Consider the following 15129-nt stretch of genomic DNA (forward strand, 5'->3'; position numbering starts at 1 on the left):
TTTCCCTAGCCCCTTGCAAGGGAGGGTGTCTCTGGCTTTCTGCCTTTTTGGGAAGGGCTGAGTGTAGAGAAAGTAAGAGGATTTTTTATCTGGCTTTGTTGGTTTGGTGGTTTTTTCCTTTTTTTTTCCCCTGACTTTTTTCCTTTAAATGAACTTGGCAACTCTGTAAATCTCCCTTGGGAAAGCAGCCCATCTCCTGGAAGATTGCTCTCAGTGCTTCCAGCTTCTTCTAAAAGAGTCTTGACAACCAAAAAGCAAAGAACATCAAGGGCTTTCTGAGCCTGTTAAGATTTATGGCTCATTTGCAACTTGGCAGTGAGAGCTGGCCTCGAATGCATCTCAGCAGAGATACCAAATAGCAACAGCCTCTCAGCCCTCTGTCCAAGAGCTGCTGCCTCCTTTCTGTTCTCAGCCCTTTCCCTAGCTCCAGGGGCTGACAAAGGCAAATGGAAATCCCTGCTTTGGAAAGTGCAAAGGGCCCTGCAGCAGGAGCTCCTGAGCCCCGTGTGCTGGTGCTGTGGTGGAACAGGGAAGCTCTCCCTGCTTTCTGCGGGCTCCGGGCCAGCAGCAGAGCTCCTCTCAGGCAGTGACACAGCGCTGCTGCTGAGCTGCCCTTCCAACAAAACCCCCATGAGAAAAAACCCTCTGGTGAGCGCGAGAGCCAAGAGAAATCGAGTTCTGTTTAGCACCAAAATCTGATTTATTTTCTCAGACACTTTCTCAGCAGAGTGCACATTCTATGTATTTTACAAAAAGATTCTCAGTAAGTATGACAGGAATTAAAAGGGAAAAAAAATTAAACATTGAGAGGGTTTTGGACAACCACCAAATTCCTGTGCATCCTCAAAGGAAAAGGAGAAAAGTTCATGCACATCTCCAGCAAGCCGAGGGCACCATGCAAAGGCAGTGTGCCAATTTTTCCATGGATTTTTAAATGCTTTGTGTATTGAAATATGTAAAATGCATGCCAGACATGAAAATGAATGTTGACATCTACAGTTACATCCTGCTCCACTGCTCTGTGTGTGTTTTCTGGATGCTGCCATTTGGGACTTGCTTTGTTTGGGTGGAAGGCATTTTTCCACTCGGCATCACACTTTGTCTCCAATATTTTTTGAGGCATGTCACGCAGAATTTTTTCCATAGTTTTGTTTTAACTTCTGGTTTGTTAGAACTTCTAATCCTTATGTAATATGTAGTGGATAAATTTATAAGCCATTCTGACAATCCATAGGACATATGGAAAAAACAGTCATGTTCTGTGAACGTAAATCATACCTCCAAAATCCAAATTGCTATTTCTTGGAGCCAACCACAGGGACATAAGAAATTCAACAGACACAGTATACTTATTTTCTGCAGATTCTTCAAATACCATCATCAAAAAAAACCCCCAAAAAATCAAAAAAAAAAAAAAGGTGGTTTCCAGAGGGAAACATGCCAAACTATCACAGCTGTCAAAAAATTCATCATGTGACAATGGCACTAAGGGTAAATTACTGCTACCTTTGCAAAAGCAACAGAATTCCAACTTCTCATTGAGGACTGTGTTTAATTCCTGCATGGAACTAACAATCCTGCACTTCAGAGAAATGAGATACTGCAGGGTCAGCGAGCTTGAAAATCCCACCTGAATGTTGAAGCATCAGTTCTAAGATGACTGGGACTGGGGGGAAAAGAAAACAAAACCAAAACCTAAACAAAATAACAACAAAAAACCCCACCAAGTAAGTAAAACCCAAGACATTATCGAGAACAAAGTGTTATAGATGAACATTCTATAATGTGTTAAAACGTTTTTAAAACATGTCATACTGACATACTTAAACTTTGGTATAATGCCAAAAAGCCTTCAGGGTCAACTTTACTAATTGAATTGAACCTGAAGCATTCGGTGGAATAATGCAGAGATTAGCAGCTTTACAGCTTACTGAAAATCAAACGTGTCCTAACAGAACACAGTTTACTGTATGATTGCATTGTGGGGCCACATGTGGTAATTGAGAGTTAAGTCAACAAGAGATTTCTTGTTCTACACAGGAGACACTTTCAAGCTTTTTTTTTTAAAATTTTTCTCTTTAGCATCATCTGGACTTCTGGATTTTTTAATTACCAGCCCTGAGCCCTCAGTCCACACCAGGACTTACATTGAAGAGACTTCCCTGATTTTATTTATGCTCTGTGTGTCCCTTTTCTGAGAAATGTACCTGTGTCTTCCTTCAGGTGCTCTGGTGCACCTCCAGCCCCTCTGCTGGGGGTTCTGTGTGCTCTCTTCAGAAGCACGAGATGCAGCTCTGAGAGCTCACTGAGCTCACTGGCAGGTGCTGACAGGGACCCAGAGCTGCCTTCCAGCAGAGAGCACAGCCCTGTGCTAGGGGAACGGGCCAAATCCCCTCCTGTGCTGGCTGGGCAAGCACAGCTCTTTTACAGCAGTCAAACCATCGGTTGGGACTCTAAAAACACATCTAGTGTTTCAGGGCATTAATGAAAATCTGTGCCATCCTCAATCCAGGCACCAGTGACCTTCAAATGCTGACAGCCCAGTAACCCTGAGCCCTCCTGTTCTCTTTCAGGGGAGGGGGAATGCAATCCCACTGCCATGGATGACAGCCTTGCCTTGACTTGATCCTTATACTTGTATTCCTGGAGCAGCTGTAATCCTTGCCATAGCACCCTCTAAAAACAGTTCATTAAGCCTCAGAATAAACCTCAGTTAGTTAAGCCTCAGCATATTCTTGCCCTGGGACTTGTGCTGATTGGGAATGGTTTGCCCTGGAGGTTTCACAAGTTTCTGTGTCTTTGAAGTCCAGCAGGCACTATCATAGAATGACAGAATCGTTTGAATTGGAAGGGACATAAAAGATATGCAGTTCCAACGTGCCTGCTGCCATGGGCAGGGACACCTTTCACCAGACCTGATTGCACAGAGCCCCACCCAGCCTGGCCTTAAACACTTCCAGGGATGGGGCATCCACAACTCCTCTGAGCAACCTGTTCTAGTGTCTCACCCAGACAATTAAGAATTTCATCCTAAAATCTAATTTAGTTTGAAGCCATCCCCCTGTGTACTATCACTGGAGTTCCTGATTAAGTGCCCCTCTCTGGCTTCCTTGTAGGCTCTCTTCAGAAGGTTTTTATGAGGTCTCCATGCAAACTTCTCCAGGCTGAACAGCCCCAACTTCCTGAGCCCGTCTTCACTGGGGAGGTGCTCCAGTCCCGTTATCCTGGACACTAGGGTACAGAGTCACGAGCTGGCTCATCCCACTGTAGGGATAAGGGGAGCCCAGCTCCCTGTGTATGTTTATTTGCTGGGCAGAGGGTGACCTTGCGGCTGGGCTGGGCCAGTAGTCCCTGTAAGAGGCATTGGGGTAGGCATGGGCTGTCTGGAACAATCCCGTTCCGTGGCCGGGCTCCGGCAGCGGGGGCTGTCCCGGGGGCTGGCTGGGCACACGGCGCCGGGGCTGGGGCTCGCCGGGCGGGGGCAGCCGGGCCGGGCACTGCAGCAGAAGGCGGGACCGGCTCTCCAGGGCCTGTTCGTGCTGAGCGCCGCCAGGGAAGGAGCGGCTCCCGTGTCCAGCTCCGTGCGCACCTGGGCGCTCCTGAGCCCAGCTGCGCTCCGGGCACATCCCGCCCGGCGCGGCCGGGAGCGCTCCTGGCTGGAAAGGGCACTGGGCAGAGCGCTCCAAGCCCTGAGGGGGATGAAGGGAGAACAGTTTGTGCCCGAGGTCGGAGCAGGGCTGGGGGCTGTCCCGAGAGGGGCACCGGGACCAGCTGCCGCCGCAGGCGTCCTCACGGATGGACACTGCCGACATCCTCTCCAGGAGCGGCTCCGGCCGCGGCAAGCGCCGGTCCAGGCGCAGGTCAGAGCCGGGACTGCTGGCCCAGGCGCGGAACGCCGGCTCCGAGCAGCAGGAAGGGCCAGAGCAGCCCCTGGCTCCCCGCAGAGTCTCTGTGCAGGCATCGCACGGGGAGCACTGACACCGCTCCTCCTCTTTCCCCAGGGCTAACGGGACCCTTGTTTTGGCCCTGAGCTCATCAGCGACCGAAAGCTGAGCTTGATGCTGTCTCTCTGGATGGTAAAATTTGCATTTGTTGCCATAAGTGCATTTTTTACCTGAAAGGATAAAAACAAATCAGACAGGAAGCTGTCACTGGCACCAACATCAATTAACGCACGCATCACTTCTCCCCAGCGCTGGGTGTGACAAACGCGGAAAAAAGAGGAAGTGCTATTTTCAAACTCAGCACCGCTGACTCCAGATTTAAATATTGCTGATATTAATAGCAGGGTGAAGCAGCAGTGAAAGGAAGTCTCAGCTATTTTGGAAGTGTCTGATATTCATGTTTCAGTTCCTGCACTCAGTGGGCTGGGAGGCCTGCTGCTGCAGAAGGTGGCTTTAAAAGATGGCATAGGGATTTACCTCTGAAAAACCTGCACGGTGCTGGGGGGCTGCCGGGAGGGAAAGTTTGGATGGCCATTCCCAAGGGCTGCAGCAGAATCCACTCCACCAGGTGAGAAGTGTGCATGGGCAGGACAATCAGCACAGCCACGGTGCCCGTGGGTGCTGGGTGCAGGCAAGGATGGAGGGGCCACAAACATCGGCTGCCTTTGCTGTGGCTGCAGCCCCTCCAGCAGGAAAAGCATCATGCCTTTGAGCAACCCCATCCCAAATGCCCACCACACAAAGCAGGACAGCACGTGGCAGTGGGCCCCAGCCGAGGGAGAGCACTGCTGGGAAGCAGGGGGCAGCTCCCAGCATGGGGAGAAACCCACCATAAGGGCAAGGCTGCCATTTCTTCTCAGGAAGCACTGGCTTCTTGCTGAGGAAGTTACTTAGGGTGGGTCCATGCCGGCCCAATGGATCGTCGGGAGGCATAAACCTGGAAAAGGAACAGAAGCCACGGATGTGAGCACATGGCTGTGCACACTGGATGTCTCAGGGAAGTGCAATTCCCCTGGACAGCTATTAGGAAACTCATAGAGAAGAGAGGTTAGTATGAACACACTGAGGAGCACTCAGCTCAGCCCCACAGGCGTGTGGAAGAATGAAAACCTGCTCTCAGCAGGGATGTGAAGGGCCAGGGAGACCAGCTTCTTGTCTCTTCTAGCAAGCTACAACTGCAGAAACACAGGGAAAAGTCCTATTTTGTCATGTAGGTGAATTAAAAATGCTGCCAGCCAGCCTCCTCTCATGGATTTAATTCTGCTTCTTACAGAAAATAGAAATTAAAAGATACCAGCCCTTGGTTCAAGATCACAAATTGGATTGGAAAGAAGCAAAGCTGGTCACTGATGCTGCCATTCAAGTAGGAAAGTTCATAGAAGAGTGACATGGGAGGTTTTAAGCCCAAAGCTGAGGGAGTAGGACACTCAAGAAATGAGATAAGAAAAGCTGCTGCAAATTCCTTTCATAAAAACGCTCATGTATTCTGCTACTGATGGGAGGGGCTCTGATGCTGGAGGCGACTTGGCCCATAATGTTTAAATTCTAGGTTCTGTAACAGCACCATCTCTCACTCACCTGTTACTGACGAAGGAGTACATGAGCAGGCGCTGCTCAATGAACCATTTCCACTCGGGGTTTTCGTTCTGCAGGTCCCGGTAGTGGTCATTGGAAACAATGACTCCGTCCTGCTGGTAAGCCACTTTCACTATGTAGCGATCGTCGTAGCAAACCACCCGCTTGCCCTTCACCTTGCGGGAGGGGGTGTACACCAGGATGGATTGCTTCTCCAGCTCCTCCAGGATGTGCTGATCTGGGGGGGGGATGGGCAGAAGTCGATGAGGGAAGCAAAAAATAAAAGAGAACCGAATTAATGAATTATGACCAGGTCTCAGACATCTGCTAGAAACCTGCAGGAATCTAAAGATACTGAAGCACTTTAGGAAACTCAGGGTGAAATTTTCAGATGCAGTGATATCTGATGGTTATTTGACAACTTGAAAATCAGGTCTTTTACAAAGAGGTTTTACCTAACCTGTAAATTTTGAGACACCCTTTTTTGATTTTTATCTGTAAAAGAACGCCTTGAATTCTACACCAGAGTCTGACACAGAATCCCTGCAGCACCCTTCTTACCCTGCTAGATGCCAGAAGGCTCATAACCAGCCCTGATGTAAGCTTTACATGGAGATAAAACTTGTGTGATAAAATACAAAAATAAACTTCCTTTGCTGCTGTTGGGGCACTCTGACCTCTTGCCACTCCTTCTCTGCAGGAAGGCACCTCCACCTCATCTGCAGACACCAAGCTGCTGGCACAAACCTGGCTGATTCCCAGACAAAATATTTCTCCACAAACCGAGTCTCCCTCCCCTCCAGAGATTTCTGCTGATGCATTTTCTCCTCCTGGAAGGGGAGCCCATGCACCTCGGTGTTGGGTAGCAGGCTGGCAGATGAGAGTCAGGCAGTGATGAGCATCACTGTCTCCTGGCAGGCCTCAAAGGCTCCACAGACTCATTGCAAGCTGACAAACTCCTTCTGTAACCCAGCTTGGCAGCACCTTGTGCTTGTTAAGCAGAAGATTTTAAGCAGTGCAACAAAGCCTTGTGAGCAGTTTGGGCTGCTAGCCAGGAGCACTGAATGGGGCAATGGATTAATGACTCATTAAGTGAGGGAAGCCTGATACACAACTGGCACCGTGCTTGTCTTTACAGGAAAAACAGCAGCACGGGGTTCTTCACACCCCCTCTGTCTCCAAACTGCGCCTAAAGGCTGCCAAATTCCACCAGGATGGGACCTACCTGCAATGGGGCTGTCTTGTCGAGGCGGTTCCTTCCTCCAGAGGGGCACAAAAACCTTGATGTAGGTGTGCCCCCTCTCTCGAAACCAATCCACCGCCAGCTGGATGCCCCAGCAGGAGAACACCTCCTTGTTTCCATGACTGCAAAGAAAGAGAGAGGATGATGAGGCAAAGCTTTCATCCAACTGAGAGCTCTCTTGAACTGAGCCAGTAACGAAAAGGCAAAACAAACGGCTTTTGTGTCATTCCCCGGTTTCCAGGAAAACAACTGGCGGGGTGTCCTGGTGGGACAGATCCCAACAGCTCCTCCAGCAGAGCCAAGGGCTTATCTGAAACGGTTTGGATGCCCAAAAACAGAGGTGTCCTATCCCCCATTTCTGTGACCCAAGCCTATTCCTTCCGTCTGTCTCTGGATGCACTCTCGTTCTAAAGGACCAACAAGATCCTGGGCCTTGTCAAACCCTCCATGTGCCTTGTCTGGAAAAGGTTTGAGGGGTGAGAGTTTCTTCCTGCACAAGCAGAAACCCACGAGGCTCCTGTGAGAAACAAAATGTGGGAATTTTCTTCTGTAGAAACAGGGCCATTGGAGATTTTAATGGCTGAAGGTGTGATCACAGGGCACTCCACTGGTGGTCTTTTTGGAAACATGAGACAAAATATGTCTCATGACATATGAAGAATGACATATGACAATATGAAGAAAAACTGTAAGAGGCAGGATAGGAAATGTAGAGAACGAAAAAAGGGACAAGAGATCAGTGGAGATGGCCACAGGCACCTCAGGCCCACTTCTGTCTTGCTCTGGTTGATGGATATTTTGTTCATTGCACAGAGGTAGGAAAGCCCTAAGGCAAGTGTTCCAGAAGTGCCAGCGAGGTGGGTTCTGAAGAATTCAATATGCAGCATCAGACAGAAAATAACCTCAAGGAAAACAGCTGGGGGTGACATCCTTCTAAATGTCCCACCTTCCCTGAAAGCTCCTACTGCTTGGCATTCACTTATCTAAAATTTGACTACGCCACAGTGTATGTAAAGGAAGGTAGTTTGTTAACTACCTCTGCACAAGGAAATTAGAATAAAAAAATAATTAATTTAAATAAAATTAATTTTAATTTAAATTTAAATTTGTACCCCAAGTCCTAAGTGGATAAATGCCTTCACAGTATCTACAGAATGCTCATCCTTGTACTTTAACCTTTCTGCACGATATTGCCAGTCTCACTCAGGCTTTCACCTCTGCCAAAGGCCCTTGGGAACGACTCTCTTGGCTGCTCCACCCACCTGCACGGACAGACCAGTCAAGGGCGATGCCACAGTCTGAAATGAGTGTCCCACCACCCTCCCAGGGATTCATCTCTAGGATCTGTCCACACCAGCCTCATAATCAAAGCTGGTTTTACCCCAAATAAATGTTTCTGTCCTGAAATGGTGACCACAGATGAAAATAGCACAATTTGTAGGAAGAAACCTGGCTGCCTATTAAGAGCTACCAAGGCAATAGGAAGTCATTCAAAACCCCTAGCAATAATAAATGGTCTGATGTGCCTGGCATATCTAATCTCCATTTTAGAACAGCTGATTTGTTTGTTTTAAAGGATAGGATCATTCCAGGATATTCATAACATCATCTGGACTGTTGAATTGGAAGTTTGAGTGACTTTTTCAGATAATTGCCTTTAAAAGCAGTCCAGGTACACCTTTGATGCCATGACTCAAACAGAGTTCAGCAACACCTTTCTTAAATATTGGCTACTTGTATGTATAATCCTGTGCAAAAGTAAAGTACTCGAGCACAAGTGGGTCAGCCAAAAGGCTGGGTGGAGCAAGGGAAGTGGGGCTTTCCTTGCTCCAAGGAAACCTGGAACTGCTCCTCAGCATGACCAGCTGATCCAGCTGCTGCTGCTGCGCTGCTGCAGCCAGACCTGCGGCCGCCTGAGCAGGTGTGCCCTTGTGGGGCTGCAGGTCCCAGGGAGCAGCAGCGACTGCTGGGCAATGGAGCAGGGCTCTGGGAGCTCCCACCCTCCCTCTGTGGGCACACTCTGCCTCCTGCCAGTCTCCTTTCCCAAGAACCCAGGAGTCCCTGGGCCATAACCCAGTCTCATCTCTGCCCCTTGCCAGCAGCAGGGCACGCTGCCCGTGGGTCACAGACTTGCAGGGCCCCCTCTCAGGAAATGGAGCAGCACTTTGGCATCTCTGTGACTCCAGCAGTTAATCTATCATTAGCATCCTTTTCCATTTGTGCCATTCCAACTCCTTTGAGAGGTGGTTTGGGCAAACCAACTCCTTTTGAAAACTGCAAATGGCCCAATCTCCGTGTGGTCATGACAGAGCATCAGCCAGAGCCCAAGGTCAGGAAGGCTGGGAACAGGCCTCTGTAGCTACCACAGCTTTAAAACCAAGCATAAATGCAAGCACTAGAGGAGATAGCAGTGTGCAGTGAATATGATTTCGACACTTCCCTTTTTCTATTAATAAAACTCCATTTATTTTTTCCACCAGCCTTGCCCAACTTCCCATGGGTAGGCTGGAAAGTAGCAAAATTTCACCTGATGGAAACACCAAGTGTACTGAGATGTCTGGTGAGTGAGACTGGCTGAAGGCAAGGCCATTTTCCATTCAGCTCCTCTGGGTAGGCTGACTGATGGCTGCAGACTGCCGAGCCAGTTTCTTTGTTACCCTGGGGCACATCCATCCTTTTCAAAACCTTGTGTTCTACAGTGGGCCCTCAGTGCCAACCCCAAAACGCTCCAGAAACAGCAATCCTAAGATATAAACATAAATGCTCGAGGTATTTTTCCCCACACAGACAGCTGCCTCTTGAAGCTCTAACTTCTCAATTGTTTCAGTCTTAAACTGCTGCTCCTGCTGCACGTCTGTGGTTGTTGGTATTGATGAGGATGGAGTTTTCCTCAGCAAGGGAACCTAACATCCCTTTCCCCTGACATCTGCACACAGTCTTTCTGTCAGTCAGCAGCAAACCAGAAAAGATAAAGCAAGGATGCTGAAAGCACTGACCAGCCAAGCCAATGCCATTCAGCAGCTGCTCCCTTTCATACCAGCTGAACTGACAACTCAATATTCTCCTCCACCACCCACAGACTCGTTATCAGGGCAGAGTTTGGGATGTCTGGGAAGAGCTGTAAAACCTTTGCCTTTCTGAAACTTAAGGCTGCTGTGCCAGGAGAGCTGAGAGGGTCAGCTGTGGGTAGTACAGACCCCAAAACAGTGACAGGCTGGGTGATCAGCTCAGCCTGAGTGGGCACCCAGTTCTTTTGCAGAGGCAAGAAAGACACCCTGAGGAGGGGCTTGGGTGAAGAGGCAAAGCAGGGCAGATCCTAACACCTGCTCATGGCCCAGACAAGGCCAAACTATTTTGCCCTGGGAACCTCTGGCTTTGTCTGGGATTTCTCCCTCCACCCACAAGATGGCATGATGTGCTTAGTCTCCGGTTGTTCTGGATGTGCTTGGCCACTTTAACCAGCGGGGATACGGCCTCATCTCATCTCACAGGATGGCTAGCAGAGGGAGGAAGCCTTCCTTTGCCCTGTCCCAGCCTGCAGGGATGGGCTTGGCCCTGCTGAGCGGACAGGGAAGTTAACAGAGAAAACAGATGGATAGCCAGTGCATCCTGGCTCAATACTGCTTGGGTAAACAGAGGCCAACTCACTGCTGCCTTGGGACATCCCATCCACAGGGACATGCCAGGCTCCCCATCTGTAAGAGCGCTTTCACAGTGCCAGGGCTGTGCTCAGGAAATGTAATTGGCCAGCACGGGTTGATGTGACGTTTCCCAGAAACAGAATGACTGGGGAGGAAATGAATCTATTCAATAAAAATCAACTATCAATTCCCTGATATTTACCTAAAACAGAAGCTAAATCAAAAACCAACAAAAATTATACAAGACTGGAAATGTTCCCAGCTTGTATAATTTTTGTCAGTTTTCGATTTGGCTTCCATTTACTTTTGGAGTTTACTTGCAAGACAAAGCAGTAAAACTGTGATATTGTTAGAAACCACAGCCACCTGACTTTATTTCCCCTCTCCTTAGGTGAGTTGGGCGGTCTCTCTGTCTGTTCATCAGATTTTCCCCGGAAATATCTCAGGTTTGGAATTCCCAGGTGCCCATTTGGAAAGGGTGGGTAATCTACTGGTGAGCTCCAGGGGAGAGGCAGTGCCATAATCAGTGGGCAGGGGTTGCCTTAGAGAAGCTCAGAGTGCAGAGCGAGCCAGTGATGTGCATGTTCATGTGATGTGCATGTCCATGGGCATGGAGCCAGCAGGTCCTTGGGCATCAGCCAAAGAACAGGAATAAGCAATAGTTCATACATCAAATGCATCAATGCCCCTCGCACCTGAAGGAAAACCACATTTCGAGCCATCAGTTCTGGAAGAGCGGTGCCTTTGGGAGAGGAGCTTACCTCATGGCGACATTGCTGCCGTCGATGACAATGGCTCTCAGGGAATCAGAAGAATCCCTCTCCTCCTCTCGGGGCCACTTCAGCCCTGGCGCGGGGCTGCACGACCCACGGGCAACCAGCTTCAGCTGGGGAGGCTGAGCCTGGCTCTCCAGAGGTTTGCTCCCCATCCGAATCAGCTCCTTCAGCACATCATCCTCCAGGGCCTCTTGGCCCAGGTTCTCCAGCACTTTGCGGATGTCCTGCTTACCGTAGCCCAGCTTGCAGAAAAAATCCATCTTGCTCTGGTGCACTTCCACCCCTGCTGCAGAAACTCTTCTGGAGTGTGGTGGTGCTGCTTTGCTAGAAACTGAACTGGCCAGTGCCATTTTAGCGAGCATTTATGTTCCTTTAAGCCTGATGATCCCGTCTTCCCAGCTGTGTCCCACGGGCATCAGCTGCAGGGAGGGAAAGATCAGCAACAGCGAAACACAAGCATTAAGGAAGAACACGCAACCATCTCAATCCTTTGCCTAGTGCGCAGCAGAGACCAGCAGATTAGCTGTCTCCTCTCTGGGGAGACTGTCCAGCCTTCCCTCAGCATTAAAGCAATTTTCTGCTCCACTCTTAATTATAAAAGCACCAGAGTGTCCCCCGTGATGTTCGTCACTCCCCAAATATTATGTCAGACAGGTGTCACTTGACTTGGTGAGCTGTGCCAGGCTGCCTGTGCGCAGGCTGCATGCATGAGCTGGTGCTTCAGACTTTATCGACAGGAAATGACACAAAGGGGATTTTCAGTTTGCTGTGTCGTTTCTCAGCCCCAGATAAATATCTGTCATTTTACTGGACGGGCTCAGATGCCATAGCAACTTAACAAGTATAGCAAATTTCATCCAGTGATATAAGGAAACATACTTACTTCGCAAAGTCTCTGGAAACAGATTTTTTTTTATAGTTTTCCCTTTCCTACTATGTGTCTGTGTGTATACAGACATAAATTCTGAAGTTCTGTCACTCATCAGTTCTAATGATGCCTGACTGCTCTTTTCCTGTTACTTGCTATTTCGGTGAGGGCTTTTATTTTCAGAGAAGCAGCTTGTTTTTTTGAAAGCAGTTGGGACAGTGCCTTGAAGCAGGTGATCCAGAAAGCGGTTTCAATTTCATTTACGTTTATTGTCAAGGTAATTCAGAAATGAGTGTGCAAAAGTAGCAAACAGCAACTTCACATTCCCCAGAACTGCACCACGTAAATTTCTGGTCTACCCAGTGAATGAAGGTGCTGGGCAGCACAGTCAGGGATACCCAGAGCTGCCCAAGCCCAACGAGGGTGACACAGGAGAACACACAGGGTGACCACTCATCTGTCAAGCCAAACACCTTCAGCCACTGTTGGCTTGCTTGCCCTGGAGCATCTGTTGTCACAAAACTGAAATTACTGGTGCTGCCTGGTTAAAAGCTGTGGCTGGTTCTTCTACCCACACGAGGGATGTCAGGGTGGCCGTGTCCCCTTTGTGGCTGCGGTCAGATGCAGATTTAACTGACCAAACAACCCCCTCCGTGCTGAGCCCAGAGCCAGAACCACATCCCACCCACCAGCTCCCCTTCCCAGCCCACAGCCACTGCCTGGGCCACCCCAGGAGCCAGAGGCTGAAACCATGTGGAAGAAGGCATGGAGGTACTGCAAACAAGTGTCTGGGAGAGGATTCAGAGTGAAGCTCCTCCCTAAGGCATAAGAGCCTTCTCAGGCTGTGGGGAAGAAATCCACACTGGCTTCATTAAAACTGATTAGTTCAGCAGGAAAACATGATAAATAGTTATAACTTCACCTAGTGGAACTTTGATTTTTACTTGTCTACGTCGCTTTATAAATTTCAGTCATTCTCTGGGAGAAATCTAGCATTTGGTTAAAAATGACAAACAGCATCAATAAAATAAGACATACTTTAAATATGTCATAACTGCAAGGGAAAAACAGTTACCATGTGTATTTTTCCATCTAAACGAAAGCATTGCTTATTTTAGTCAGTGACTGTCTTCCTCACAGTGCACTCTGTAACATTTCTTACATCTAATCCTTGTTTTTAATCCTTTGACTAAAGATGAAAATTAAAATGCTATTTCATTATTGAAATGTTTTCTTGTCTTTGGAATAGCTACTGTCTGAGCTGAAATACATTGGTGTAATGAAATAAAGCAGAAGCAGTCACATCTGGGCTAGCACCACAGTAAAACCTTCTTCCAGGTATGCAATTAGTGGCTCCAAACACTTAAAGTGTGCTACTTCATTTTTTTTAAATGCCTGGACTTTCAAAAATAAATTATTTCTAATTAAAACTTTTCTTACTATAGCTTCAGGTTGAAAATATTTACCACGTATTTTAATTGCCATTACTATTGTTTTCAAACCTGTACTTCTGTCTACTCTGATGCTTTTTCCTTTTTTTTTTTTCTCCCCCTTATCTTTTACTATCAGAATTTCCCATGTTAGCACCACATAGTGTTGCTTGGATGTTTGCCCTGGATTTCACCTGAAATTAAGTGGGATTCAATCCATTAGAAGTTTACCAGCTGCCGAGGGGCAGAGGCCACATCCCCCCTGCAGCCTGGAGCGCACGTGAGCAGGCGCTGGATGAGAGCTGCCCACCACAGCACGTTCCCAGCCCCATCCCAGGCAGCACAAGCCCGTGGTCCATGTCTGCACACTTTGTTTCTTTCTGCAAGGCTCATCCCTCTGTGCAAGCAGTGAATCCCTGTGCCTTGGTGAGCTTGGGAAGTGCTGAGCTCCACATGGGTGTCTCGGCTTGATGTGGTGCAATATCAGCCATCAGCAGCTGTGTGGCAATTCTGCAAGGTTAACCACTGGATTTCTGCTGCAGTGTGGCCAAACATCATCAATGGGTGATACAGGCACTGCAGGGTTTTCACCACAGAGAGAATAATTTGGAAAAACTGAGATGGAAGCCTCGGTCACAGAAAACACTGGTCACACTTCTCAAGGGGGAATTAAAGGGCAATAAAATCCCTGGCTTACACATTAGTGAAGAGTCAGGAGTGTGCCCAAGTCCAGCATGGAGCTGGCTGCTTATAACCAGTGTAAAAAAACATGACAAGAGGAGAAATTGTGTATCACAGAGTCCAGATTTTGCTATCACAAACAGGTTGTGAAATTCCATTTACAAACTTTATGACCTTCATTTGCAAACTGCCTAGATTTCCTCCTGCCACTTTCCTCCCTTCATCTCAGCTGTTCCCACCGGAATCTGGTTTTGTTTTCACTCCACTGACAGCCAAAGTCTTTTCATTTCATGGAATAATTTATCCATGGTTAATGGTGTGTCCATCCTGTGTTCTAGCTCAAAAAGCACTCTCTCTGTGTTGTTGTGACTCCTCTTACAGACACACACACACAGAAGAAATGGCTTCAGTCAGATTTCCAAAATTCTGCTTCAATCTTAAGATTAGAAAATTATAATTGAGAGCACTTTTCCAAAGAAGTGGTTGACTACATCTTGAATGACTTCAAAGAATAATTTTTCCTTCCACCAGGTGTTAGCTCCTCTTCTGACCAGTCAGAGCAGCACCTCCAGCAGCCTCAGGGCACAGAACCACAGAAGGACCAGTTTGGCCCACAGGGCTCTTCAAAGCCCCCCAAAGGCCTGTTCTGCCCAAGCAGAGGCAGAGGGCACTCAGACAGACTTGGCACTGGCCAAGGCAGAGCAGGACAAGGTCTTCTCTAAAGCTCATGTGTATGCCAAGCAGCACAGGGAGCACAGCTACAGCTCCCTGCCACCACAGGGCTGCCCCTCACACCTTGGGGCTGGACCACTTCACCCTCTCCCTCCTTCACCCCTGAGAATGGCACTGCAAACCACCCAAGACTGACAGCCCATTTGAGCCCTGCCATGTGGTGGGGCTGCTCTACCTTCAGAAAAGGAAGAATTTTTATTTTCACAAATGAAAGACGCACGTAACTCTTCATAAACTCT

At 48.4% G+C, this 15129-nt stretch overlaps 1 protein-coding gene across 1 annotated transcript; it reads right to left on the reverse strand.

Moving 5' to 3' along the window:
- Positions 1-3194: 3194 nt before the first annotated feature.
- ZC3H12D (zinc finger CCCH-type containing 12D) lies at positions 3195-11541 on the reverse strand (the record flags this gene model as incomplete). Its single annotated transcript, XM_084202635.1, has 5 exons — positions 3195-4114; positions 4775-4881; positions 5523-5757; positions 6745-6884; positions 11165-11541. 5 exons carry the CDS (start codon positions 11539-11541, stop codon positions 3195-3197), a joined length of 1779 nt encoding a protein of 592 aa, XP_084058761.1.
- Between the last annotated feature and the right edge of the window lie 3588 nt (positions 11542-15129).

Source organism: Fringilla coelebs, assembly GCF_963513975.1.
Source record: "Fringilla coelebs genome assembly, chromosome: 3".
Classification (NCBI taxonomy): Eukaryota; Metazoa; Chordata; class Aves; order Passeriformes; family Fringillidae; genus Fringilla; species Fringilla coelebs.